Genomic DNA, 27,542 nt, shown 5'->3' with positions numbered 1-27,542 from the left:
TTTTATAAATGAAGACCTCCATTCCATGGTACAATTAACCCGTCTTTATCGTGGTCAGGCATTACAAATTTACAATTGAGCACTCGTGCCTTTTTGGCGTGCGTGTTGTTTTCACTCGTGTACAGTAGTGCATCTGTGGCCATTTTGAGGTGCACATGTACTCGGTACTCTCTGCAAATTTGCTTTCCTTCATCGTAGTAGAATACCCAGAGGGTTAGATGACCCCTCACGGCTCACACCGTGGGCCACAGAATCCCTGTTTAAAATTCAAAAGCGAAACGGCTCACTAATCGGCTGTGATTGTTATAGTCACGTGAACATGCATTAATTATAACCCATACTTGACCCTGCCGCGCTTCAAATATTTTTTAAAAATAAAAAAATTATATATACATATTTTTTCAACGTGGTTTTTAATAATAAAAAAATAAATCATGTATATGTATCATAAAATAAATCAATAATTATTTGTGTTAATAAATAAAAAAACTATAAATGATAACTAAAAAATAAAAAAAATAAAAAACAAATATAGAACAATATATTTAATATCGCAAGTAAAGACATTTGTCTGATTGTGTTTGTTAATTTTTTTATTAAAATAATTATTTTATTTGAGCAAACGATAATAGAAATTGATACACAGGTTAAATTCACTAAATAAAATAAAAGAGAGAAAAAACATTATGAAAAGTTGCATGTATTAAAAATATTATATGAAAATATTCTTTTAAAAGCACGTAAAAAAGCATTAATTTTAAAAAATAACCATATAAAAAATAATTTAGAAAAAAAAAACAAAAGTCAAGCGTTGTTGAGGCTTGGCAAGCCTGGCTCGCTTACATGGCCCATTTCATCAGGACTCGTTCAACTAGTCCCTTAATTTTTTAATTGCAACTAGGGTGGATAATATGTAGTTTGCCCCAAATGTTTTGAAAAAAATTAGATGATGCATAGCATGATTTACCTAGATTCCAGTAACTAAGATGTTCATAAAATCAGAGCTTGTGTTTTTTTTACCAAAAAAAATATTATTCAACTTATTTTTTACTCAAAATATTTTAAAAGCTATGATAAACCTATCAACAACCTAAAAAACTATAAAACCATCCCAAAAATCAAAATTAATCCAAAAAAATCAAACCGAGCTTGTATATGTTTTTCATGAACTTTAAAAGTAAGAAAAAAAACATTTAATATGAAATTTTTTCATCAAATGAAATTATTTAACACAAATATAGATAATTTTTTGTGGCATAAATTAGTGTCAACGATATTTTTCTCTCTTTACTGTCAAGATCTAGTGACCTCTCTCCTCTTTTAACTAGGAACTAAAAAAAATAAACATCTATACCAAAATTAAATTTAAAAGAATTGAGACACCAAAATCATATAATTCATGTTATTTTTAAAATTAAAATATCAAAATGTATTTTTTCTCAAAATTTTTGGCACATCCCCATGTTCAATGTCTTTTAAATTTTGGTCCCTATCATTCCAGTTTCACCATTACCTAAAAAGTCTAAATTAATTGGTTTTCAATTAAAATTATATCGTTTAGAATAAAAAGTTGAGGATGAAAATAAATTTTTTAAAAATAAATAGAGTTATCCACTGTGTTTAACACTTGTGTTAAGGTGAACATTGTTGTCTGCAAGTATTCACCCCACGTATTTTGGTTTTTAAGTAATTATGATTATCTTATCTTTAAATCTACGAAGTGGATAATTTTTACGTTTGTAAATTGTTTTTTTTAAAAAAAACGAAATTCACGGACTCTTTTCTTCTTTGAGGTGACAAGATATTTTGTTAATAAAACTATACTTAATAATCGGTAATCAATATAATTATAAATCAATTGGTTAAGTCATGAAAAGTTAAAATAATTTCTCACAAAGCAATTGATGAATCTACCTGAGGATTTGTTGTTACCTGTTGTTACATAATCTAATATAATATCGTGTCTTTTAACTCGTAGTTATGGTATATTGTTGGTAATTAGCATAATTACAAAATAATTGATTTAAGTTATCGAGATAAATTACGATGACATAGTAAATAAAAATAATTAATAGTCGACAACTTGAAACACTCTAGATTATAATGCATCCAGGTATCTATAGAAATTGCTCTACTCTGAGTCACGTAGATGGAAGAAGGAGGTGGATTTATGGAATCTTATAATGGATTTATTTTACGCACAACCACTTTCAGGCCTCTATTTTTTAACCCAAGTGAAACAAAAATGTGACATCATATAATTAATTAGAAAAATATTATAAAGATGCTTAAATTTACCTTGGTTGAACAGTGTGCATGCTCGATTTATTCCTGATATGGTTGACTACGTAGTTTAATTGATTCTTTCATGTAGTGATCCATGTTTTTTTTTTTAATTTTTGAAATTAAATTGCCCATTAAATGTGCTTGATATGCTTCGTCCAATATTAGATACAGGGTATATTAAATAGATGACACGCGATACATTCCAGGCCTATCATTTTTTATTATAAAAAAATACCAAGAAAATGTAAATTTATTTTTTCAACAAAAATATAAGATGTTGGTTATTAACTCGAGATAAAAAATAAAACAAAAGACAGTAAAAAAAAACACAAGTCAAATATGGTAAACCTGGTGAATCCATAATTCGAGGCATGATACCAGAATAACTCTGTATAAATAAAATGTTAAAAAAAAAGAATATTATTTTTTCAAAAAAAAAACAAAACAAAACTCCTTCCGGTACTACCTCAAATCAGATGTGATGAAATCAATAAATTTAAATTAATTAAAAAATAAAATCCATTTTAAAGAAGTGAAATCTAACAAACAAAAAAAAAAAAAACTCAAAGTAGCCCTTGTTATTTTAAAAAGAAAGATAAATCATATAGAAAGAGAGCAAAATAGAATGTTAGAAAATGAAATGTGAAAAAAAAGGCTAAAAAAAAAAACCAAGCAAGTCTCGGTTAACCTTGTAAATCCGGGATAAATTTTCAAATCCGCAATTCGTTAAATTCTTAACCCGGACTCAACCTAGGAGCTCAATACCTAAAAAATTAAAAGTTGAATGATGAAATCAATCAATTTAATTCAATTTAAAAATAAAATTCCTTTAGAAAAGCTAAATTTAATAAGGACAAGAAAAAAAAACAAAGACAACCTGTGTTATTTTCATAACGACTAGAAAATACCATAGAAAGTGAATTATAAAATAACAAAATGCTGGAGGATGGAAAAAAACTCAAAAAACCCCTAAAGAAACCTATGTCAACTTCGCAAATTAAAGTCAATCTCTTAAACTCGCAAACTATTAAATTTAGACTCGGACCCAACTAAGAAGTTAAACACTCGGCTATTAATTGTTGGAAAACGAAATAATAATAATGATAAAAAATCAATCTAAATAAATATTTTGCAAGGTCCAAAAAATACAACAATGAAAAAAGGATTAGATTTCCCATGAAAAAATCTAAAGAATAATGAAATTGAAAAAAAAACAGAACAATTGTCAAAATCATATGAAATAAAAAAAAAAGGTAAATAAAAAGAATATAAATCAAATCTAATAGATAAAAATATCAACTATGGATGAAATTGAAAACAATTCTTAATTTAACAAACTATGATAAATTAAAAAGATTACAACTAAGAGAACAGAGAACAAAATTGAAAACCTCATTAATTTCATAAAGTATTTAAAATTTTAAAACTACAACAAAGAATATGGATGAAATCTTAAGCAAAACAAACTTTATGAGTTGATTTGATTTTTTTTTCCGGCAATAAAATCAAGTAAGTGAGAGGGGAAAAAAATAAAACAAAAGACTACACGCGCCCCACTGGCCACTATAATGCTACACATGTTGTTGATCTATGGAGGGGACGTCGAAACGTCTCGGAAGCTGCTCTGAAATTATGGTTTTGGCCATTAGACAACGCTGTACATGACGTCTGAAGGAGACTAACACTATTCATCTAATTATCTTTTAATTTTTTATATTTATCAAATTACTCTACTATCCCAATAACATCAAATAACTACTTAATGATCACGTATAAATGATAAAAGAGCCCCGAGTCAAAAATAATTATTTTTAATTTATAATAGCAATAAAGTAATTTGTTTAAAAATAAAGTCAAAGACTCAATAAGCCATTGATCAAATTGATTTTTTATCTTATAAGAGCAATTAAGTAATTTTGCGGGGGGAAAAACAAAATTACCATCTAACCCATTAAATGATAACTTATGTGTTTTACGAAAAATATCATCGTATCTCTATACCCAATGTATGCTACTTTGCCTCCTAAAAAGTAAAATCATCATTTCATCTTAGATTGAAGTGAGTATAATAATAATATAATAAAGATAAATGCAGACACCGTGACAGGTCTCGTATCCATGACATTTCATTGGAATGTTCTGGAAACAATTACATCGAAGTGTGCAGGATTGCCACGTTAAAAGTAAGTAGAAAATTGTTGTTCTATTTACAGTGTATTAATTTCCCCGGAAAGTTTAGTTCCATGGTTGAATTTTCTTAAAAGTTTCCAATTCTTGATCTGGATTTCCAAGAAAACGGACGTGGATATGAAAAATTAAAGACCCTAGCATACAGCCACGTAGAAAGATTTTAGGACACTGCTGACCTGTCCTCGTTGATTCCCTTCACAAGAGAGGATGATCATGTAACAAAAGTCAATAACAGAACAAATCAGATTTAAAAATTCAAGGATTAGGGGGGTGTTTTTGACTTATAGAGAATGCTTTTCTAAACATATTAAAATAATTATTTTATTTTATTTTATTTTTTAAAAATATTTTTAACATTATAATAATTTAAAAAATAAAAAATAAAATAAACAAAACGATAGTTCAACAACCACACTAAATAATACCTTAATCAAACTGGGTACAGGCCTCAACGAATGTCTCCTAATGACTTTCATCATCACCTAGATTCTGTTTGATGCCATGTCTCCATTGTGAACTTGTTTTGCTGTCTTCTAAACGTGGGACTTGGTATCTAAGAACCTGCATCGAGGATCTAATCAGTGTATAAGTTTCGGTTCTGAGATTATAATAAAAGTTATTTTTTAAAATATTTTTTATTTTAAAATAATATTTTTTTAAATTTTTATATTAAAACATCAAAATAATTTTAAAACTAAAAAAATATTTTAAAACTAAAAAAAATCTCAAAATTTTTATAAAACGCCTTTGAATTACAATGACGTATGTGCCATAATCTTCTGCCAATCACCCGTGACACACATACCCCTAAGTTCCTGCCCGACACTTATCTCTTCTCCAATCTTTCGCATCCCGACGTGTCACTTTGAATTTCAGCAAAATCATCAGATTGTCAGCTGCATGTGAAATGTTTTTTTTCCTTTTTTTAAAAAAACTTTTATGTTGGAACTTTGAAAACTGGAAGATGGGCAGGACCCGGAAATAAGTAGCCGTTTAGTATGCAATAGATTATTGTCTCCACTAGGTTAGATCAGTTTTTTTTAAAAAAAATACAAAAATTTTTTCAAATATTATTAATGTGTTTTTTAAATAAATTTTTTTTAATTATATGAGAATTGATTTATTGACTCGGTTAACTCGTCATATCTAAAAATAACCTGAATAACCAGTCAAAATATGGTGTAACTTGAAAAAAAATTAAAGTAACATATTTTTTCAAGTATCGAAAGAAAAACATATTAAATTGACTCATATCAATATGGTTTAATCCGCCAAATATGCTATCAAGATCATGAAAATCTAATAACCCATCAAATAAATAAAAAAGAAATTACTAAACCAAAATCTCAACTACCATAGCGTTGAAGGATGAAATATAAATAAAATTCAACTAAAATAATGAACCAAGTCAACCCGAATTAACTTGTCAAACATGGATCATGAGTATGAATTAGCCTTGTAGAAAGCGAATCGAAACAAATTATAAAATTTCATTTTCAATCAATTTAGTATTGATGAATGAAATTAAAAAAATTAATTAAAAAATAAACACAAAAAACCATTAAAATCAACTGACCAAACCCATGAATCTGGTTATGAAACTGGGATAGCCTCGTAAAACACAAACTGAAATAAATTATAGAGCTTAATTCTCAATAAAACCAACATTGAATGATGAAATTAAAAAAAAAATAACTAGAAAAAAAAAAATATAGAGTCAACCGGCCTAACCTGCGACTCGGGTCACAAGACATTGATAACGCCATAGAAAGCAAAAACAAAAAAATAAAAATACAAAGCTTAATTCACACTCAAACCAATGCTAAAAGATAAAATTGAAAAAAAATAAAAAATAAAATAAAAAAGACTCGGGTCAAACCGGGTCAGTAAACCAAGAAATAAAAAAAATATAAAGTTTAATTCTCCACCAACCCAATACTTAATTATAAAATTGAAAAATAACAAATTAAAAAAAATAGGAAAAAAGTAAACATAACTAACTTGTAAAATTCGCAAGCCAAGTCACGAGACCATGATAATCCTCTATAAAAAAATCAAAAAACACTTTTGAATCTCAATTCTCAACCAACCCAATGTAGAAGAATGAAGTTGAAAAAAAAATATGATAAAAAAATAATTCTAGTCAATATGGCTAATTCTCAAAACTTGCAATCCTAGTTATGAGTCTAGAATAACTCTATAAAAAGTAAAAAGAAATAAATTATAAAATTTAATATCTAATAAATTCGTGATAAAATTAAAAAAAAAACTAAGAAAATTTTGAAAATCAAAGCAATTTTTTTTGGCTTTTTACTGTTAATTAATACTGTGAAAAGCCAAACTCTAATGTTTATTGTTAGAGTAAAAAAACTAAGCTCTTTTAATATATATCATTTAATAAATAATATAGGATCTGTCCATTTTTTTCCGTGTTTGCTGGGTGAGTTTGTTTGTTTTTATATATTAACATAAATATTCAGGTAAGCTTGCTAATGTATTTACTGGTATTTGCTGGGTGAGTTTGTTACTTGTACAGGTTATTGCCTTTATAAAAGTCTCTTCATAAAAATAAAATTATCACGATTCGTTTGGCAACCATTCTATCTGAGCCCCCACAATTTTGTTCTTACCAGGATCGAGGCAGTGTTTCTTTGAGTGTCCGGATCGTGTTTTTTAAAATTTTTAATTTTAAGTTATTATTTTTAATGTTTTTTTAATTTTGATATATTAATATTAAAAATAAAAAAATATTATTTTAATATATATTTTTTAAAAAAACACTATAAAAATTAATATACACTACAATTCCACACACGCTTTAAGCACAGCAACTATCTTTTTTCTTTTTATAACTACAACAGCCATCTCCTTATTTTGCCTCTCACTACATCTTTATCGGCGCAAGTTTTGTACCAGAAACAGAATCACAGGCACTTTTACTGTTGAGGGATGCAAGTTTCTTTGAACTCACGATCAGAGATACATTTTCTCCAGTCCCGACATGCCATCAACTATACTACACATCTACTCCTTCCACCTCGCACAGAGGAAGGGCTCATCAAGGAGAACTGTATTTATTTGTTTTTCTAACATGTTAGCTTTAACATGCGTGTGGCAGATGACAGTAACAGATGCAAGTCAGGCATGAGAGATTTTTTCGCCCAAAATAATTCATCTTTTCGCTCAAAATAATTTATCAGCTTTAGAAAGAAAAAAATGAATGGAAATGAAAAATAAAAACACTAGTTAGAAAAATTAACGTAGGATTGAGCAAAGTATACAACTGCAATTTTGTTTATTATGAGCTATGACATCAATCATGTTATATTTATTTTTAATCCGTCCATAACAAGCATGGGCGTGAATTTGTTTGTTAAGTGATCCAAGCAATTACCACATCGCTGTTTTTTTTTTTTAAATACAAATTTGTTTGTTAATGTTATAATAATTATTTTTTTATTGGTCATTGAAATAATATTTTTTTTTTGATATAAATACATTAAAACAATAAAAAAAATTAGGGAAAAAAATATTGTTTTATAAAAATGTTTTTTTTAAAAAAAAAAAGTTGCCGTGGGCTAATGTTTTGCAAGATCACTTCAAAGTAATTATCACGCTCGATTAAACCAAGAACAAAAGGAAAGAAAACTACTACATTGCTAGAGATTTCAAGACATAAGATAAAATTTGATAAATAAAAGAGGACATCGATTACTTTATTTCACAGACTCTAATTTTTTTTTAAACTTCGAATATGTCAAGTCAATGTCATGACAAAAATTTGTAATAATTTTCCCACTGCTCGTGGTATTACCATATTAATTTTGTTCTCGTACGAGGGAAACAGTATAATTAAATTAAGAATCTTATGATTTGATTAATCAGAGATTCAGAATTGCTCCGTGAATATGAACCAAAAGCTAATCAACGGAAAACATACCATCATCATCATGGAAAATCACAAAAGGCAACATCATGGAGGTAAAGCTTGGTTTCATTGAAAGCAATCATTGTCTAAAAGTTGAACAAAGAAAATCGCAATACAGAATAAACTAACAAGTGATAATTAATCTCTAGTCAAGAAAATAAAACATGTCTCTATACTTTGAAATGTTTTTTTTCCAGGATTATACATTAAAGGTGTGATATTTTTTAAATTATTAATATTTAATACCTGCTGCGATATATGATTCATTTATTATTTGGGTGTTTCATATATATATATATATATATATGTTCATACAGTGCAAATAACACACATTCAATGCATATGTAAGCTGACCAGTGAGGAAAAAAAACCAACTCGTGAATCGCGATCCTAATTGAACTGTGAATTGCATTGTTGCTTCATAAATAACCTTTCATTACAGAAAAGAAAAAAAGAAAAAAAACACATCACCGATGGCTTTTGATTCAAAGTGTCGCGTGTCACAAACCTATTATTCTTTAAACTTTGGAAGAATGTAATGCTATTTTTGCCAACATCTCATTAAAACTCTCAGATAGACTGTCTCGGATTTAAATCCTCAACGACAGGTTGAAAAAAATTTATTTGCCCCACCATCAATTAAATGTTTGAGATTAAAATATTTGTTTTTTATGTGATATCGGATTCGAGCTTTATTGTTATTAATGTTAATGATTACTAGAGGATTTCTTGATCGTTAATTTCAAGACCTGTAAAAATTAATCGAAATACACGCAAACTAATCAGAACACTACACATAAATAAAAAAAATAAAATTATTTGCGCCTATTTATTTTCAATTCTAAGTACATATAAAACCGAACCGTGAACGAATCATTTGACTTTTTCCGCAAAAACTGATGAAATGGAATGATGATCGCTGAAGAGAAGTCCCACATAAACAGGCTCCTGCTTGAACCCACCAAGCCAAATAATTTAGCGAGCGTGGGGTGTGAAATAGAGAAAGGACAGTTTTCTTTTTATTAAATGAAAAAGAGAAAGGACATGCTACGTGTCATAACTTTAAACCACAAACTCGAGCATCAATGCTCGAGGGATCATGTACAAAAAGGGCACCCAAATTCTAAATCACAGAATCTCGACTTTTTAGCCTCTAATCTAATCCCGTGAGAGCACGCACGTGATAGATTAAGACAAACACGGAGGTTCTTGAATCCATAAATTCCCATTTTCACCGACAAATATTAACCTCTGTAAAAGCCGTAAACCCACCTTCCAATTCACATTCATTGAGCACGTCATCAACTTGCTACTTGATTAACATTTGGAGCAGCAAGAGTACTTGGAATCGCACGCTTACCAGCTGCCAACGTGGAGTAAACTCCATCGAGGTGACGTGAGCGATGAACATAAGTCGTGGTGAATCTATTATTACCTCTCAAGGTGTGTTTAAAAAATGGGTCACGCGAGTTTTAAAAGTCGATTTGTCCACTCGCGAGAGAGACTGCAACCATAATTTTTTTTTGTTCTGAACCACAGGTTTTGGATGCACCCGTGAATGGTTTAATTCTGTTGTCGTGGACCTGCTACATGTTTCTTACTTCTACTGGCCACGAAGAGCTAGAAAACAATAAAGAGTCACGAGTGTCGGTACTGATTCGCTTCACTTCAAGCCACAACATTCATATGTTACCAGATTGCTACCACAATATGTTTTGGTGTCATAAGAAATTTCTCCTTTTCTGTTTCTCTCTTTGACCTAATGGAAGAGCAGTGATCAGGTGATCAACAATAAATGGAATCACATGAAATCATGCATGTATTGTGATGTAATATATTTTCTTCATGAATGTGATATCTTTATTTGCCCTAATTTAAGTGGGAATTAAATTCTGTGAGAGAAAATTAAATGCTTTTAAAATTTTATTTTTATTTGAAAATATATTAAAATATTTTTTAAAAAAATTCTTGAGATTAAAACCATGAGAGAGTACTAAAAATCCATTAATTTGATATTTTTTAAAGCTAAATATATTTTTAAAACACTTTCAAACTCAGTTACAAACACAAAAACAAATTGCCTCGTAGTTTAACATGAAAGGGATGAACACAAGTCCTTTAATGATGTCATATAATTATAGAAAAACATAACAAGTAGTTTATCATAAAACTAAAATAGAATAGCGTTGCGATGCGTAAGAAGGTTGATTGTCCGTGTTCAAGATACGGCTAAAATAACTGTCATAATAAGGGTTTGGCAGATGTAGTTAACTTGCTAGTTACAAAACACAATCAATCAAGACTCTGTTTAACTTGTTGCCCTCACTTCAGGGTTTTGTATGCGTACAGTAATACACAAGCTAAAGCCATACATTGAATGGTCAAAATCACCCTTTTGTTTTATGTAGAGCCAATTTCTAGTTAGCACCACGCATCAGGCTAGGTTGCTTTTGTTAGCATTCCTTTCATACGCATCTCATAGATCTTATCTTCTGGCTTCAATCGTAGGCACAATGACTATATATGTAGTTATTCAATTGGAACAGTCCGCTTAATTCTAATTCCTCATTAACTGCAAATAGCTATACGAGGAACTCTCTTCCGATTTCAGTGATCATGACAACTAATCAACTTAAAGTCTGGATGCACACTGATAGTATAAAACGTTTCCTGTGTGATCCATAGGCTATGCATGTAGAGGACAGGACTTGCTTCCATAACTTGTTTATTTTTCCCAAAAGAAGAAAAAGGGATTTGTGTATGAATGCTTGTTCGTTGTTTTAGAAGCCCTGCACGCAACACAAGCCTAATACAACTGTTTTTGGCACTTTGCTCTAGAAAATATGGGCCTCAAAGCAGTTCGCAAGCTAGCTCTGTCGAAGATGCAAATCCTTCCCAGCCCTACCTTTCCCTGATTAGGCAACTAAAAAGATTTTCTATTGGAAAGGGGAAAGAACAACAGAGGAAAACCGACCATGTATTGTATATCAAATGAAGGGGAAATTATACTACTCGAGACGATAGAATTAATTTCTCGTCAAGTGCACTTGAAACTAATCGTATCGTTGAGAGCACGGCGAATTGTGTCCTAGCCAAGCGATCTAGTAGTATTTTACTCTCTCCCCTCTTAAGTTTTAATAGAACTAAACAAAATGTGAGAAAACATGACAAACAGAAATGAAAGGTTAGATGAACACATTGGTTTCCACTGAACTTTCAAGCGCGTTCTGCAAAATTTGCCACACAAGGCCAATCCTCCAAATTTAATTCCCAACTGTTATTAAAGAAACAATAATATTTCAATCAACAGGAACATGACACGTGCCGACCACATACATCAGAACCATTTTTTGGATGTCCTTTTACAGGAGTATAAATCAATCCCCCTTTCCACTTCACTTGAGGCCCCTAGCAGCTGTTAAAAATTCTCTCTTGTGCTGTTTCTCACTTATTAACTTTGAGAAGCTGTACTTGTCATTGTTTTACATTGACAAAATTCTTGATTTCTTTTTATTTCTCACAGAACACACTGCCTACACTACCACCCTTCGTTTCATTTTCATGGAGATCATTCGTGGTTTTTTCGCCATTTGCATTGGGGTGTCCCTTCTGCTTTACAATTCAAGCAATGTAGAAGGAAGGTACCATTACCATAAGCCAAAGAACAAGAGCTCCAACAATATAGGGTCCCCCGTTTCTCCACCCCCTGATGATACCCCGGATCCTCAAAACCCCATTGCCCCTTCATCCCCTTCTAATCCTCCTTCAATCCCTTCAGACCCTTATCCGAAAGATCCTGGAAATACCAGTTCAGGCTGCATTTTCAATGTAATGGATTATGGGGCAGTTGGTGATGGCTCCACTGACGACACCGATGCATTCAGGCAGGCTTGGAAAGAAGCTTGTGGAGTGGAATCTGGTGTTATTCTGGCTCCTTCAGGTCATTCTTTCATGATCACCTCAACTATTTTCACAGGTCCATGCAAGCCAGGACTAGTGTTTCAGGTAAAACATTTATATCCATGTTTCTGATTGTTTTTGTATAACCTTGCCATGTCTAGTCTACTGTGGCTTACAGAAAATTGTAATGTGAATAGGTGGATGGGTACCTGATGCCGCCAGATGGACCGGATTGCTGGCCAGAAAAAGATAGCACAAAGCAATGGCTTGTGTTTTATCGACTTGACGGTATGACTCTCACTGGAAAAGGAACCATTGAAGGAAATGGAGAGAAGTGGTGGGATCTACCCTGCAAACCTCACAGGGTAATATTTCTTGAATGAAGTCAGCATCTCATTAATTCTGTAATCGAACCAAATTAACATTTTCTGTCGCAATATGATATGATTCCAGAGCCCAAATGGATCGACATCAAAAGGACCGTGTGATAGCCCTGCTGTAAGTGAAAATTTTCTCCACGTAATTTAGATAAAAATTGAATCAATCACTACATACTTTCGCCATACTTTAACCGCTACAAATTTGTTAATTGTTTCAGTTAATTCGCTTTTTCATGAGCTCCAATTTGGCAGTCAGTGGCTTAAGAATCCAGAACAGTCCCCAATTCCATATGAAATTTGATGGCTGTGAAGGAGTTTTGATAGAAAAACTGTCCATATCTTCCCCTAAACTTAGCCCCAATACTGATGGGATTCACATAGAGAACACTAAGGCTGTTGGCATATACGACTCTTCCATTAGCAACGGTACGACAAACTAAAAAAAAACAACAACGCATTCTTATTTATAATCTCTCTTTTCAGATTAATTATCTGCTATCAAGCCGTTTCTAATAATGGATTCCTCAACTTAAACAGGTGACGATTGCATATCGATCGGGACAGGATGCTCGAATGTTGATATAGATGGTCTCACCTGTGGTCCCAGTCACGGGATTAGGTACCGTACAATCTTCTCTCTGTTTCAATTAAATAGGTATCATGGTTGTATTAACTACCAACCACCAGTACACTGTGTGAAGCTATTTTTTGGTCTCTTTTCATTACAGTTGAGGCCATGCTTGGCCCTACAACATGATGGCCATATGACAGTTTTTCAGTGTTTGATAAATACCATTTGTCGACGCACAAAAGTATTTATCATTTATCACAAAATAAGTAATTCAAAAAGTTGATTTAGAAAGAAAGAAAGAAAAAAAACTAGCCAAGAACTTGATTTCCACCTTGACGTGATCATCACATAGCAAAATGCCATTTTGCATTTTTGCTAAAAATTTATAGAGAAAACTATCTATTGATGCATGGCCTGTTGATTGAATGTGTTTTCCTTTTCCTTTTCTTTTTCTTATTCTTATAGAAATACAAATATGAAGTTCCACATGCTTTTCATATTCTTGTTGAATTTACTTATATGGGATTGACACCAAGTTAACTCTGGTTCAAGATTCTAAAACTCTGCATTTTCCCTCTGTTTTCTTCAGCATTGGAAGCCTGGGAGTACACCATTCCCAGGCATGTGTAAGGAACATAACCGTCCGAAATTCAGTAATAAAAGAATCAGACAATGGACTGAGGATCAAGACATGGCAAGGCGGCACGGGTTGCGTATCCGACATAAACTTTGAAAACATCCAAATGGAGAATGTTAGGAACTGCATGAACATAGACCAATACTACTGCCTATCGAAGGCTTGTCTAAATGAGACCTCAGCTGTCTATGTCACAGGCGTTACATACAGGAACATTAAGGGCACATATGATGTTAGAACCCCACCAATACACTTTGCTTGTAGTGACACAGTAGCCTGCACCGATATAATTCTATCAGAGGTTGAGCTTCTCCCTGAAGAAGGTGAGTTGATGGATGATCCCTTTTGTTGGAATGCCTATGGAACTCAAGAAACAGTGACTATTCCTCCTATAAATTGCTTAAGAGAAGGACAGCCTGAGAGTCAAGGGGAGGTCTCCTCTGTTGGTTGCTGAGATATAATTGCAATCATACTAGTAGTTTTGGTTATTGCCAATACTATTGTACCATATAGGATGCTGTAAACTACAGAACCCAAGATCCACTGGTATCTTGTTCTGGGTCTTGATTATTACGGAGTCTCCATCCCTGTTAGGGTATTTCCCCCTTATTGTGCGATGATGTAGTAGAATACGGGCTGTTTTTTCTTACCTTCGACTGTGTAATTGATTGCTGTTTTTTTTTCTTTAGTGGTGCAATAGATTAGAGTGGATTTTACCATCATTATTATTATAAAAGATTGAGTTTTTATTTTTATTTTTATTTTTATTTTTTTGAGAAAGAAGATTTAGGTATTAACATACCACGAAGATATACCGACCCCAAAAAAAAAAATCAACAGTTTTTTTTACTTTGAAATGAACTCAAAATATCTAATCGTCGTGAGTTATTAAGTTTAATGGATTTGGGTTTGTGGACTTCTTGATTTTTATAGCTTTTCTTTACAGTCAAACTATCACATTTAAAGTTCAAACTATAAAACTACCACCAGCATGTTTATCTCCAATATCAAATCAAGGAAATCAATCAAATTACTCATCAACGAAAAAAGAAGAGGCAAATAGATATCTACGTTAGAAATATAATAAAACTGTTAAGCTTTCACTATAGCAATTTATCGTGAAAGGTTGAACTATTTTTTTTTTTTAAACTGTTTTTTTTAAGTTATTTTTCTTTATTTTTTCTCTTTTGATGCCTTTAGCTTTTTTTTTCTTTCTTTGTTTTTTCTCTTTTAATAAATTTTGTTTTGTTTAATTTAGTTTAAGCTATTTTTTTTTCATTTTTTTTAATTTTTTCTTTTTTGATGCCTTTAGCTTTTTTTTTTCTTTCTTTGTTTTTTTTTTCTTTTAATAAATTTTGTTTTGTTTAATTTAGTTTGTTAATGTTAATAATTTTTTAATTTAGTTATCAGACTTTTATGACATTAATCTCGGGTTTAACAAGTTAACTTGGTTTCACGAGTTAACCTGATTTTTTTTCTTTTTAATTAATTTTTTTCATTTATTTTAGTTTGTTAATGTTAAATTTCTTTCTATTTAGTTATCAGACTTTCATGACACATATCTCAGGTTTCACGGGTTAACCCAGTTAATTATGGATTAACCCGTCCATTTTTTTTTTGTTTTTTTATTTTGTTAATGTTAAATTTTTTTATTTAGTTATCAGACTTTCATGACAAGGATCCCAGGTTTAACAGGTTAATCTGGTTTGACGAGTTAACCAGGAGTTTTTTTTTTGTTTTTTTTTAATTAATTTTTTTCGTTTACTTTAGTTTGTTAATGTTAAATTTCTTTCTATTTAGTTATTAGACTTTCATGACACATATCCCAGGTCTGACGGGTTAACCTTGTTTTACGGGTTAACCCAATTAATTCTGGGTTAACCCGTCTATTTTTATTTGTTTTTTTCTTTTATTAATGTTAAATTTTTTTATTTAGTTATCAGACTTTTATGACATGGATCCCGGGTTTAACGGGTTAACCTGATTCGACAAGGTAACCCGAAGTTTTTTTTTTCTTTTTAATTAATTTTTTTTGTTTAATTTAGTTTGTTAATGTTAAATTTCTTTCTATTTAATTATCAGACTTTCATGACACATATCCCGAGTTTGACTAGTTAACCTGGTTTCACGGGTTAACTGAGTTAATTCTTGGTTAACCCATCAACTTTTTTTTTTATTTAGTTATCAAACTTTCATGACATGAATCCCAAGTTTGATGGGTTAACCCAGTTAATTCAGATTTTTTTTCTTTTTCTTCATTAATTTTTTTCTTCATGTTGGTTTTTTTTCTTTGTTTTTTTCTTTTTAATTAATCTATTTAATTATCATACTTTTATGACACGATCTTGCAGTCATATATCTTTGCAGAAAGACCTAACACTCTTAGATCTTAGCCTTTTTTATATTTTTTATGCAAGAAAAAAAAATAACCCGTGGGTATGCCTTTGTTTTTTTCCCTTTTCTTTTTCTTTTTAAGCATTTTATTGAAAAAGCTGATGCTTTTAGTTTTTTTCTGGCTTTTTTCTTTTTTTTTTCTTTTTTAATTATTTTTTTTAATTTACTTTCTTAATATTAAATTTTTTCTATTTAATTATCAGAATTTTATGACACGGATCCCGGGTTTGAAGGGTTAGCCCAGTTAATTCTGGGGTAACCCGTCAATTTTTTTTTTCTATTTAGTTATCAAACTTTCACGACACCAATCCAATGTTTGACGGGTTAACCTGGTTTGAAGAGTTAACCCAGTTAATTCAGATTTTTTTTCTTTTTCTTCATTATTTATTTTCTTCATGTTGGTTTTTTTTTCTATGTTTTTTTCTTTTTACTTAATCTATTTAATTATCACACTTTTATGATACGACCTTACAGTCAGACCCACATCCAAGGTTATTGGGTCTGGTATTGCAGCCAAACCCACTTAAACTTGGGTCATGCAAGTTTAATGTTATTATTAATATTATAAATATTACTCTTGGGTCAGACATTGCAGCCAAACCCAAGACTCTTGGCTATAGTTTTGCAGAAAAACCTAATACTTTTAAATCATAACTTTTTTTATATATTTTTTATGCAAAAAAATTGACCCGCGGCATCACGCGGGTCATCTAACTAGTGAATATACCATAAAGAAACAACTTTATTTTAACCACGCCCTTAGCCCTATTGCCCCTTCACCGTTGGGTTGCCACTGAAGGGGAAGCAGAGAAAGAGACGAAAGACACACGCACGCTTCTCTCTAAACAATCCAGCTAATAGTCTAAGCCCACCAACAAATGGGCTAAGTAGGCCTATATTTTCCAGTTTACACAACCCAACAATTGCAACAACATGCACCAGAAACGCACCGGCAAGCAGTTTCGTTTTCATTTGCCGCGACAGCAAATTGAAACGCTCGCTCGCTCACGCGTCAGTCGTCTCTCTCTCTCTCTCTCTCTCTCTCTCAAGAAACGATGCCGTCATTGCAAACTGCGCTGCCTCCTGAACTAGCCAACAACGTAATTAGAGTTAAGTATCATTTTATTTCTGCCTCAATTAAATCTACACTAGTAGTAATTATTCAGATCCCTGATTTTCATGGTTTTAAATGCAGCTTTACCGTGAATGTCTTCGACGAGCTAAATATATTGGTCATCAAGTAAATAATCTCTCTCTACTTATTTATGTTTTGATTAATTGAGCTCATTAATTAGATTAGCAACACTCAACATAGCTGCTAGATAAGTCAGACTGTGCCGGAGTAACTCCTGCTTAGGTGCTAATTTTTGTGCGGCCTCTAGAGCTAGCACTAGACATCTTCTAAGCTTGAGAGTGGAGGTATTGTCCATGCATGCAAGTCAGAGTAACTGTGAAGTGGAGACTGTTTTATTATTTTTAATTTTCGAAATCATTGGCTGATTTGGAGCAGTTTGTGTTTCTGATGAGGCATGCAATGGAGTTGTCCACCGTCTATGGATGCTCTATTGGCTGGGTGTTTCTAGTTGTAGAGAATTCCTGAGAAAATATGTTGTTCTATGTTACACTGTGGTCGATTTGGCTTGCTCAGATGAGTTAGTTTTCTAAAAGGTGTTACGTGTCTTGATTAATTAAAGTAACCATGGATGGCTTTCCATATAGCTCTTCTGACTTGGTTTGATTTGCGGATGGTATTATTAGATTGGAAATTACGTGTGCAATTCTCCTGGATTGATGAAGTTGAATACGGATGGCTTGTTGCTTGGCAAGCTTGGGCTTGCTGGTGTTGGTGGGGTTTTGAAATATAGTTTCTCGTTCTCAATATTTGCTGGTTTTATAAATTCTAATTTTGTTCCACTGCTAGCTGCACTTAAAGCACTTGTGATCTCAGTTAATAGAGATATGATGATTGGTGACAGACTGGTTGTTGAAACAGATTCAGCATTGGTGGTTGGTTGAATAAAGCAGAGGATAAGCCTTGGAAATACCATGTCGGTTTTGTTAATTCAGTCTTTTAGGAAGCCGTGTGATCAAGTAGTTTTTTTCCGTACTTTGTTACAAGGGAGTAGCATGGCTGATTTGTTAGCAAGGCAAGGGGTTCAGAGATCATCTGGTTTTGTTGTTAGGCTATAATTTGTGTTTTGGATAACAGTTGGGTTTGGAGCATACTCTACTACAAGGTTTGTTGATGAAAGGTCAACCAAAAATTTGTTTTTTGGTCATTCAAGATGCCCTGAATGGTGGTACTCTGATGTGGAATTGGGTTACTGATTTTGGGAGCCAACTCTTACTTTGGTATGTTGTATGGTTATGTTAGATGAGCCATGTTGGCACTCATCAGCATCACCTAGAATGCTACTGGTGGTTGGTTTGACACTCCATCCTCCTTGGGTGACATGTTCAAGCTATAAGAGGTGGCATGTTAAGGCTTTAAGATCTAGTCTTTTTCTTCTTTGCTGGTAATCTGGTGTGCAACTCCACCCGTGTGGTTTTTTGTAATTTTCTGTCCTTGCAGTAACTTATCTGAATGGAATTTAAAGAATCTAATCCTGGGTTCTTAAAAAAAGAATGAAAAGAAAAAAAAAAGGGGGCAACATCAGTAATTTTCTTGTTTCAATTAGCTTCTATTACTAATTTTTAGTCGATGTGTGTTGATATTTGTGTTTTAATTATCGTGGCAGCAACATAACACGGAGCTTCTTGTCAATATGGTAAGGCAGCAGTTTAAAAGAAACAAACATGAGACTGATCCAGAGAAAATTCAAAAGTTGAAGGATGAGTAAGTTGAAATTCGCTTTGTTTTCCACAATGTTAATTTTTAGCTTCTTCTTGTGTTTGTTTCATTTCATGTAATATGTTGATGTTTTAGGAACGGTTTCGCTTGCTATGTGTCGAGCATCTAGAAGCAAATTACTTGATTAGGCAACCAAGATGCCAATTGCATTGTTTTATATTTAGAGTGCAAAACAGCTCCTTGTTTAATTTGTTTGGTCGAATACCAAGCTGGATTGTAGTATGCACATTGACTTGTAGTTTGTTGTTCTATTTTTTATGGGAACGAGTTTGACGTCTTCTCCGTGATTGCAGTGCAGCGAGGGGACTTATAAATCACATACTGTATGAAGCTGAGAGGCTGTCTGGTCGTAGAACGATCAAGAGTATTTAATGTTTCTTCAGAATCTTAAGTAGAGGAACGGGCCCCAGGATACAGTTGGTGAGTCAAATGAAGTTTTAGGCTGTCAATCAGATAACAAAAGGGGTTTTTTTCTTACTCGTCATCGATCTTCCGAGTGTTAGAGGACCATATGCTTAATGGAATTTGCATAAATGGGAAGATTCCATGCTGGCTATGCATGCGGTTTTCTTAATAAGTATATCTTTCTTTACTTTCTTTCTTTCTCCCTTTTATTTTTCCTTTCCTTTTAACAACCTTTGCAATTTTAAAGATGATGCTGCCCATAAACAAACAATAAATGGTAAAAGACTCGCAGTTCAAATGGAAATCTACAGTGAAAAGATCCAATATTTACAAATGGGTATAGCCACACGAGTAAGGAAACAGCTATTAGCCAATCACAGCATGCTATGTGTGAAAGTGAAAAGGTAAGATGACTCTCTTATATATATATATATATACACACATATATAAACATCGATCAAGTTGTGAGGATAAGAGAAGCTTTTTAAACCGGAAACTTTAAATCAAAATCTCTTACAACATATTTGTTTCTACTGTTTTCACTTAGATCAATTAAAATGTCGTAAGCTTTTAATTTAAGAGTTAATTGATTATCTTTTTTAATAAAAAAGTAAAGCTAGGAAAAAGACCAGCAAATAATCCATCCATCCTTATCAAAGCCCCTAAGATATTTATAAGCTTATGATAGTACAATAGTTGAATTATATTTTTAATAGGATACAAAAATAAAATAAAATAAAATAATATATATAGAGGGGGGTATTTTTTTTTTGCACTACTATTTCATAATATTCATCAACACCACGCCTTCTATCAGCTACTGCCATCCACCAATACAACCACTCATATTATAAATATAATCACTATATAACCATTATTTTATGTCATTCCACCATAACGCTTTATCACCATTTTATTATCAATATAATTATTATTTTATTACCATCTTGTCATAATTCTTAAATACCACTATCCTTAAAACGACAACAAAAAGTAACCACCATTCCATCATTATTGTTCTTATTATCATTACCATAACAACCATCATTTTGTGACTACAATCATTACTATTAATACTATTAGTATCACAAATATAACAGTTATAATCTCACAACTACCATCACCATCAACTTTATCATAAACATTTATAATCTCACAACTGCCATCACCATCAACTTTATCATAAACATTGCAATTTTTCTTATTTATTACCATTATTTAAAAATCATAAATGAGAAATAATATATATTATAGGAAAATATTTTTCTTGATATATCTAAACAGTAAAAAATTATTTATTTCGAGAAAAAAAATCCATAGCCAGGAAAACATTTTCCACGGAACTAATGCACCCCTAGTTACTTCATTAAGTAGTAACGACATGCCTTGATAACGTGCAGGGAAGGCACGAGAACTCAGAATTGAGGGGTGGGTTATGTTGAGCTTTAGCCTTGGATCGTGTGGGACTAGAAGCTGAAAAGGCAAAGCAAGCCGCACTCTTACAGGCCCGTGGATGGTTCAGACTAATGTTAATCTCTTTAAACATTCATTCCAAGCTAAGATGTAGTAGCCTGCTAAATTTGATTTGTTTAGTAAAGCGTCTATTTCTGCAAAGCAAATGGATAGTACTATCCATCCCAAGCTGAGAAAAGTCTGAAGTTAGGTAGATTCGTTCTTGTATCCAGAGAATAAGATCCTGAGGATAATGCTCGTTGCTTCTGCACGATTGCATTTCAAATTGCTTGCAGACATCCTAATGGATAAATGTGGACATGATCGCTGCTGATTATTACCTTTTGAGGTCAAGAGAATAACACTTCATTTGAACAGAACAATTTTGAGTTCCATCAATTGACTTCTTAATTGATGGAATTCTGATCCCCCCCTCAAAATCCCCGCCTGTATTTTTAATTTTTTTTAATTCTAACCACTTTTTCCTAAATTTGATAATCTTGATTCTCCGATTCTCGGACTAAATGGTCCTCTTCCAGTTCCACCTAATCGAGGACTATAATCCCCTCGCACTTCACTAACTCGAGGGCTATACACCTTATCGGAAAACCGTGGGCTCTGAATGCTCCTGAATTCCTTTGATGCTGTCGCATCAGAACTTGGTACTCTGGGGCTGCACATGCGTTTTATCTCCCCTCTGCTTCGAGTGATGATCCCATCTAAAATTTCTCCATCATCTGCAAATGAAGCTGCCCTGCTCATCTCTGCCTCCTGATATCAAACAATCAACCAAACATGCAAGAAACATAAGTTGCCATGCGTAACTGATTGACCTCTCGTTGTGCCTGTCAAAAACTTCAGTTACATTAAAAATACAACAGGACTGTATAGTTGAATGCACATGATCCACAAACGACATTTACTCATGTAATAACACTATAATTGCTTTCTTTGTTTTGTCAAATATTAACATGAATCGGATATGAAGGCGATAAAAGCTACCGACTTAAACTGCTTGTAAGGAGAGAGAATAAAAAGCTTACAGTTGCTAGACTGAATGATAAAGCGGGAATTTCTTCATATTCTGCTGCATCCAAATCCTGAAGGTGCACTGCTTTGAAAAACTTGGGCAAAATGTATTGTCTCACAGGAACCAAAAGCATGATCATTAAAGGGAAAAGAACTCCAGCAATTGGAATCCACGTAATGCCAAAACAGACGAGCAAATAAGCAGTCTGAAAAATTGTGAATATCGCAATTGTTTTGAAAGGTACGCTTTCCACAAAACTGGTATGGTACTCCTCCAGCAATCTGAAAAGGTAAAAAAACGAGGAGGCAAAAGAATAGAGTTTGGTTATTTGCCAAGAAAATCAGAGTGATGGATGAGATAAAAAGAAGGGAGAAGAAAGTGGTGCCAGGTGGCTACTTGTATCTCCGGCTTGGAGCAGTGAACAGCAGTAAGATGCGCTCCCAGAACTGATTGCCCGGTAAGCTCTCAATGGCCATAAATGCAAAATAACCCCATAGTACTGAGGTTGGGATCTTCTTAATGAAAGGCATGGCCGCAACACATCCTCCTACCATTATAGCTTGAAGCAGATTACTGAGCCGCTGTTCTTTCACCTCAACTGGTAATAAATCATCAATCTCCTTCTCAATGTCAAATACTGTCTCATCTACTGGGGCATCAATATTTCCCATGCTTGCTGCCATCTGAATTGTTGACTCTTTCAACTCCTTTAATCCCTGCCCATGCAACATGCCAACGAGTGTAGGCATTTTAATAGTGAGTCCATACTAATCAATCGTATTTCAGAGAAAAACATTTAAGAACCACGATTATTTTGCTGCAAGGTTATGCATAAATTATCTCAATATGATTTCAGTTTCTCAAAACTTCCTAAACCTTTGGTTGCTATTTGCCATCTTAAATTCCTAGGCTGCCGGATTCACAACTATGATACTTACAATTGGAGACACAATTTGATCATCAACAGATTCAACAGTAATTTTTTGATGTATGGAGTATCTACAAAACAATAAACAAGTGAATATACCCGAGCAGAAGGTTCTTGGTAAATTAATGGGGTCTGCATATGTTGATAAGCTTCTTGCATGCTGTCATACACTTGCCCTAGACTTGCATCCTTACCCATACATTTGCGTGCTGTTGCCACAAGTCGATTACGAAGTATCTGCATTTGACATACAAGAACTAGTGTGAAAAAACTAAGCATTTGTCAGTGGATTGGTGCATATGAATGTCCATGTGATCAAGTATTTTCAATTTTTTCATTATTTATCTCTGGGAATTTTAGGGATGCTCATGCTGGTGGCAAACATGAATTATCAGTCAGAGGCCGAGGAATGGAAATGCAGAATAACACAGTTAGTTGCATAGTGGAGATGTATACTTGGTGCTTCAGCGTAGCTAAACTCTTAGTATGCATTGGAGATTGTGGAATGACACCATTTGATGGAGGGATTCCGATAAGACCACACAGTATGACCTGCCACAAAATTTTCAATATTTACCAATTCCATACTTTTGTCATCTAGAAGCGAAGTAAATCAAAAGGGGTGGTGTGCAGGAGAGCAGAACTCTTAGGTACCATAAATCCCAAGAGAAGTAGATCATAGTGGAAAGAGGGTGGTTTTCTCAAATTAAATTCTCTCTGTTGAGCAAGCTGAGATGCTACACTGTGGTCGAAATAATACAGGACTGCAATCATTGTTGCTGGAATGAAAGCTCCAATTATATAAAGAACTGGCACCTTTAGCATATCCTGTTAAGTTGACAAAATAGAATGTTAATACGACATTTGTGTCTAGAAGATGGGAAAACTGCAAATTCTATCGATTAGTCATGCCTTCATGACAGTCCAGTTCTCAAATGCGCCTGGTGACCATGGATTGGGGCTAAAAAGACGCCTTGGGATTCCTTTTGGAACACTTCCTGATGGTATATAAGAAACAGCAGTCCAGACCAAAACCATCAAAGGCACACCATAATCTGCTATAAAGCCTCGAAGCCATCCTATAAAAAGTAACGGTAATAATTTCAGTGACTCGGTGATTTTGATATTTTTGTGTTGGATATACAGACATGAAGTTGGGTGACTGGAAGTTTCACTCGAAGTTCAATGTTCTTACCAGAACCATAGCGCCAAGACCTAGCTTTTCTGCTCCTTAATCCAGCTAGCAGAAGTCCAAATGATAGTACCAAAGCAAACATCCCATTCGCAAATCTCCATGAAGGTTGAAACTCAACTGACTTTGGATTCTCTCTTCTAGGTATACCAAACTCATTGACAAGTCCCTAACAAACCCACATATAAATCAAAACTTCAGCAAAACTGTAAGGTAGGAGGCATTGTATAAATAACAGAAACTAACGAAATAAATCAACAATTGAAAAACTTTATCTTTTGCAAGTTATGTTATTGTTTTACTAAATTCTTAGTCACGTTAGAATTAAAGAAATTTTAGTCAATTATGTTGCTCAGCTGATAAAATAGAAGGACAAAGAATGAAAAAAGATTGGTTTCCTTACTTTTACAGCTTCCTGCATGAAAAGCATGGCAATCAGAAGGCCAAACAATTCCCCTGCTACACGAGTAAATCTACTAATAATCGAGCAAGCTCCTAAGATAGACAGCAGAAAGAGCAAGATAGCAGTCCATACACACACCCTGCCCATCAGAGTAACCATTAAGTGCTAGCACAAGGCAGGCACACTAAAAACTAATAAAGGCCTCAAATGTTGATTCAGGAGAAGAAAATAATGATTCAATCTGCAGCCAGGAGTGTAGACATTACCATCCACTCCATGCTAGGAAGAGCTTTGATCCCAGATCAGGTATGTTTTTAGCAAATTTGAACATAAATGTATACATAATTACAGTTGGCTCTGCCACTCCAAGGATCAGCAAAGGCTGACCCCCAATAATGGAGTGAATAATTCCACATAATGCAGTTGAAGCCAAGGTCTGAACAGCTGTGAGAACCCCGTCTGTCAATAAAAGGAAGTAAGAACATGATAAATACGCTACCAGACAGATGTATGAAGAGAGTTCGCTATAAAATTGGAGCATAATGGTTTACCTGTATCTCTATCCAACTGCTCTCCAAATGAAATGACTGGAATTGCTGATGCGAAAAATATATACGTGGTCGGAGCCAAAATCCTAAAACAAATGTGAGTAAGAATCCGAGCTAGCACCGTTATTTTAAGACAAAATTCAGCAAAAAGAAAAAACTAGCAATTGAAACAGCCAGGAACTTTCACACTGGACCATGTTTAAAGCACAATCCTACGGTATGATTTGAATATTATAGTTGATCCTTCATGCCAATAGATACCTGAAGCCCGCCTTGAAACCACCAGTCCAGTCCTGCTTGTAACACTTCAATCTCCCTTGAAGATCATTCTTGATTCCGCGAAATGGCACGAAGCTCTCTTCCATGACTTCTTCTATGACCAAGGCAGTAAATCACGTCCTTTTGTTTTAACTATGTGCCCGAAACACGAAGCTTTCGACAAAGAAGTTGCCTTTACGGTTGTGTTTCAGATGCAAATAATGTTCGCTTGATTTGTAGGCCTATAGACAACCTGAGGATTTTTACCCAAAAACAAAATAATAAGCGGAATCAACTTGATCATTGCGAAGTTGTTATATGAATGTGGTAGCTCATCTTAATCAAACAAATCTATCACTACGACACAAGACAGTCAAATCTGTGCACTTGAAGCACAACCAAGAATCAAAAAACAAAAGCAGCACTACATCAATGAAAACTGAGTATAGATGTGTTGCCCAGGTAGCCAAACAAGCCACAAATGCGTGAATCTAAAATGATAGGCTTTTACTAAAAACTTAGGTAAAAATAAGACAACCATTTTATGAGAACTAAATATTTACCTTGAAACAATGTTGAATCTTGGACACATAGAAGGCAGGAAGGAAAGCTCTGAATATAAAGACCTGAAAAGGGAACACTGTGGATTTGATGCTGGTAGTGATGTGGGTCAAAAGGGAGTGGAAAGGGCATTGCTACGCAGCAAAAATACAAACATAGAACTTGTATATAATAAACAAGCCTACGAAAAGGAGAGACTTTCTACAGATAAATAAATAGTGCGATTGATGTAGACTAAAGGGATCCAAAGTGTAGATGCAATGTGGAATATTTACCAACTCAAAAGAAATGAAAATGCAGGGGAAAAAAAGAAGAAGCAGCTTTTGGCTTGGCTTTCAATGTGAGAGAGAGAGCCGATAAAGGGTGCTTTTTCATGTGTCTGTATGCATGTATTGTTATATGTCTGCTTCTGTGACTGTGAAAGAGAGTGTGCCAGTCCATGACAAGCTGGCTACAAAGAAGCATCCAAGTAGCTTCACTGATCTCTACGGTGGTGTCCATTTTCTATGCTTTTCCTTGTGTGGGTGTGTATATTTTTGTGAGCTTAGCTGATAGCATATTAGAATAATTTATCCTCAAATTAATAAACAAATATATCCTTGTGCATATTCGTATCATTATTGGAGCACAGATTGCGGTGTGGTTTAATTAACTAGAAAATTAAACTTAAATAGTATTTTCATTATTGTTTTATAGGATGTCTCGAATAAGACTCTGTACCATAATCTTTTATGAATTGTACTTTGACTCTCTGTGCATGCATGTCGGATACACACTAGCATCTGACAAGCGGTTTTAATTCATAATTATAATACTTAGTTTTGCTTATTACGTTGTCATCCTAGATCTATATCAATATTATTATTATTATTATTATTAACAAAAACTAAAGCAGGAGGGGAAACATTATAGCTATTTTTAATGTTTATAGTCTCAAAGTTCAGTGAATTGTAATAGCTAATTTTTAAAAAATCTACTTTCAACTTCTAACATTTTTTTTTTTGTACAATTAAGTTATTTTGAACCCAAATTAAAACTAAATTATATTTTCTGATGAGATTTGAATCGAAAAACAAAGCACTGAAGTGACATAAGCGGTTGAAATAGGTGGCAGGACTGTAATTTATTTGAAACATTTATTTTAGTCTCTCATTTTTTAAAACTATTAGGTTAAATAGTCCCTATAATTTTTTAAAAATACATTTTGATACTAAACTTTATTTTCTTTATTTTAGTTATTTTTAGGTGGAGGAAAACGGGTGGTCGTCGGATTCCAGTTTAAAGAAAGAAAATTATAGTTGGGTAAGATTTTGGCCACTAAAACGATCGATTATTGTGTAGAAAGGTTCTATATGATAAGGAGGTTTAAGATTATGTGTTTTTTTTACCTTGAAATCACATAAAAAACAGATCTAACCCTATAAAGATTTTTTATTTCGGGTTTTAGGCTGTTTTTTGCGTTTTCTAAGTCACAAATTTATTTAACAAGGTTTTTAGGGGTGTTTTGGGTCGAAAATAGCTTTAAAATGGGTTTTGTGGTAAAGAAAAAAAAAGAACCATGTTTTTTTTTGCCACACTAGTTGTAGGATTCTAGGATTTTTATACGACGCGTCGTCTTTTTTGTTCCA

General features: G+C 33.1%; 3 protein-coding genes and 1 long non-coding RNA gene across 8 annotated transcripts; 2 read left to right on the top strand and 2 right to left on the bottom strand.

The window, feature by feature from the left end:
* Positions 1-4,380: 4,380 nt before the first annotated feature.
* Positions 4,381-5,046, bottom strand: LOC112328375 (uncharacterized). The gene is made up of 2 exons (XR_002983199.2): positions 4,902-5,046; positions 4,381-4,669 (listed from the first exon to the last, which is right to left on the bottom strand). It is a non-coding gene; the product is annotated as an uncharacterized LOC112328375 (long non-coding RNA).
* A 6,747-nt stretch (positions 5,047-11,793) lies between these two features.
* LOC7498233 (polygalacturonase At1g48100) lies at positions 11,794-14,647 on the top strand. Its single transcript, XM_002312269.4, has 6 exons — positions 11,794-12,409; positions 12,502-12,669; positions 12,758-12,802; positions 12,903-13,110; positions 13,222-13,303; positions 13,845-14,647. The coding sequence occupies exons 1-6, from the start codon at positions 11,966-11,968 to the stop codon at positions 14,344-14,346; spliced, it is 1,449 nt and encodes a 482-aa protein (XP_002312305.2). The 5' UTR covers positions 11,794-11,965; the 3' UTR covers positions 14,347-14,647.
* Positions 14,648-17,093: 2,446 nt separating this feature from the next.
* On the top strand, positions 17,094-19,734 carry LOC7471084 (uncharacterized). Of its 3 annotated transcripts, none has more exons than XM_024606599.2 (4): positions 17,100-17,395; positions 17,482-17,526; positions 19,025-19,122; positions 19,436-19,734. In XM_024606599.2, the coding sequence occupies exons 1-4, from the start codon at positions 17,342-17,344 to the stop codon at positions 19,464-19,466; spliced, it is 228 nt and encodes a 75-aa protein (XP_024462367.2). In that variant the 5' UTR covers positions 17,100-17,341; the 3' UTR covers positions 19,467-19,734. The 3 variants fall into 3 exon arrangements, with proteins under 3 accessions (XP_024462366.2, XP_024462367.2, XP_024462365.2); XM_024606597.2 differs by having other exon boundaries at positions 17,224-17,395; positions 19,431-19,734; XM_024606598.2 differs by lacking the exon at positions 17,482-17,526 and having other exon boundaries at positions 17,094-17,395; positions 19,431-19,734.
* A 1,505-nt stretch (positions 19,735-21,239) lies between these two features.
* Positions 21,240-26,422, bottom strand: LOC7471083 (boron transporter 1). Of its 3 annotated transcripts, none has more exons than XM_024606594.2 (13): positions 25,917-26,412; positions 25,357-25,606; positions 25,099-25,181; positions 24,814-25,006; positions 24,548-24,686; positions 24,148-24,313; positions 23,865-24,031; positions 23,607-23,780; positions 23,409-23,504; positions 23,052-23,189; positions 22,421-22,740; positions 22,038-22,305; positions 21,240-21,765 (listed from the first exon to the last, which is right to left on the bottom strand). In XM_024606594.2, the coding sequence occupies exons 2-13, from the start codon at positions 25,458-25,460 to the stop codon at positions 21,466-21,468; spliced, it is 2,148 nt and encodes a 715-aa protein (XP_024462362.2). In that variant the 5' UTR covers positions 25,461-25,606; positions 25,917-26,412; the 3' UTR covers positions 21,240-21,465. The 3 variants fall into 3 exon arrangements, with proteins under 3 accessions (XP_024462362.2, XP_024462363.2, XP_052311134.1); XM_024606595.2 differs by having other exon boundaries at positions 25,357-25,595; XM_052455174.1 differs by having other exon boundaries at positions 21,690-21,839; positions 25,917-26,422.
* Positions 26,423-27,542: the final 1,120 nt, after the last annotated feature.

This window comes from Populus trichocarpa, chromosome 8 (assembly GCF_000002775.5).
Source record: "Populus trichocarpa isolate Nisqually-1 chromosome 8, P.trichocarpa_v4.1, whole genome shotgun sequence".
Taxonomy (NCBI): domain Eukaryota; kingdom Viridiplantae; phylum Streptophyta; class Magnoliopsida; order Malpighiales; family Salicaceae; genus Populus; species Populus trichocarpa.
Note: the sequence above shows the minus strand (reverse complement) of the source record. Positions and strands in the feature narration are given on the sequence as shown.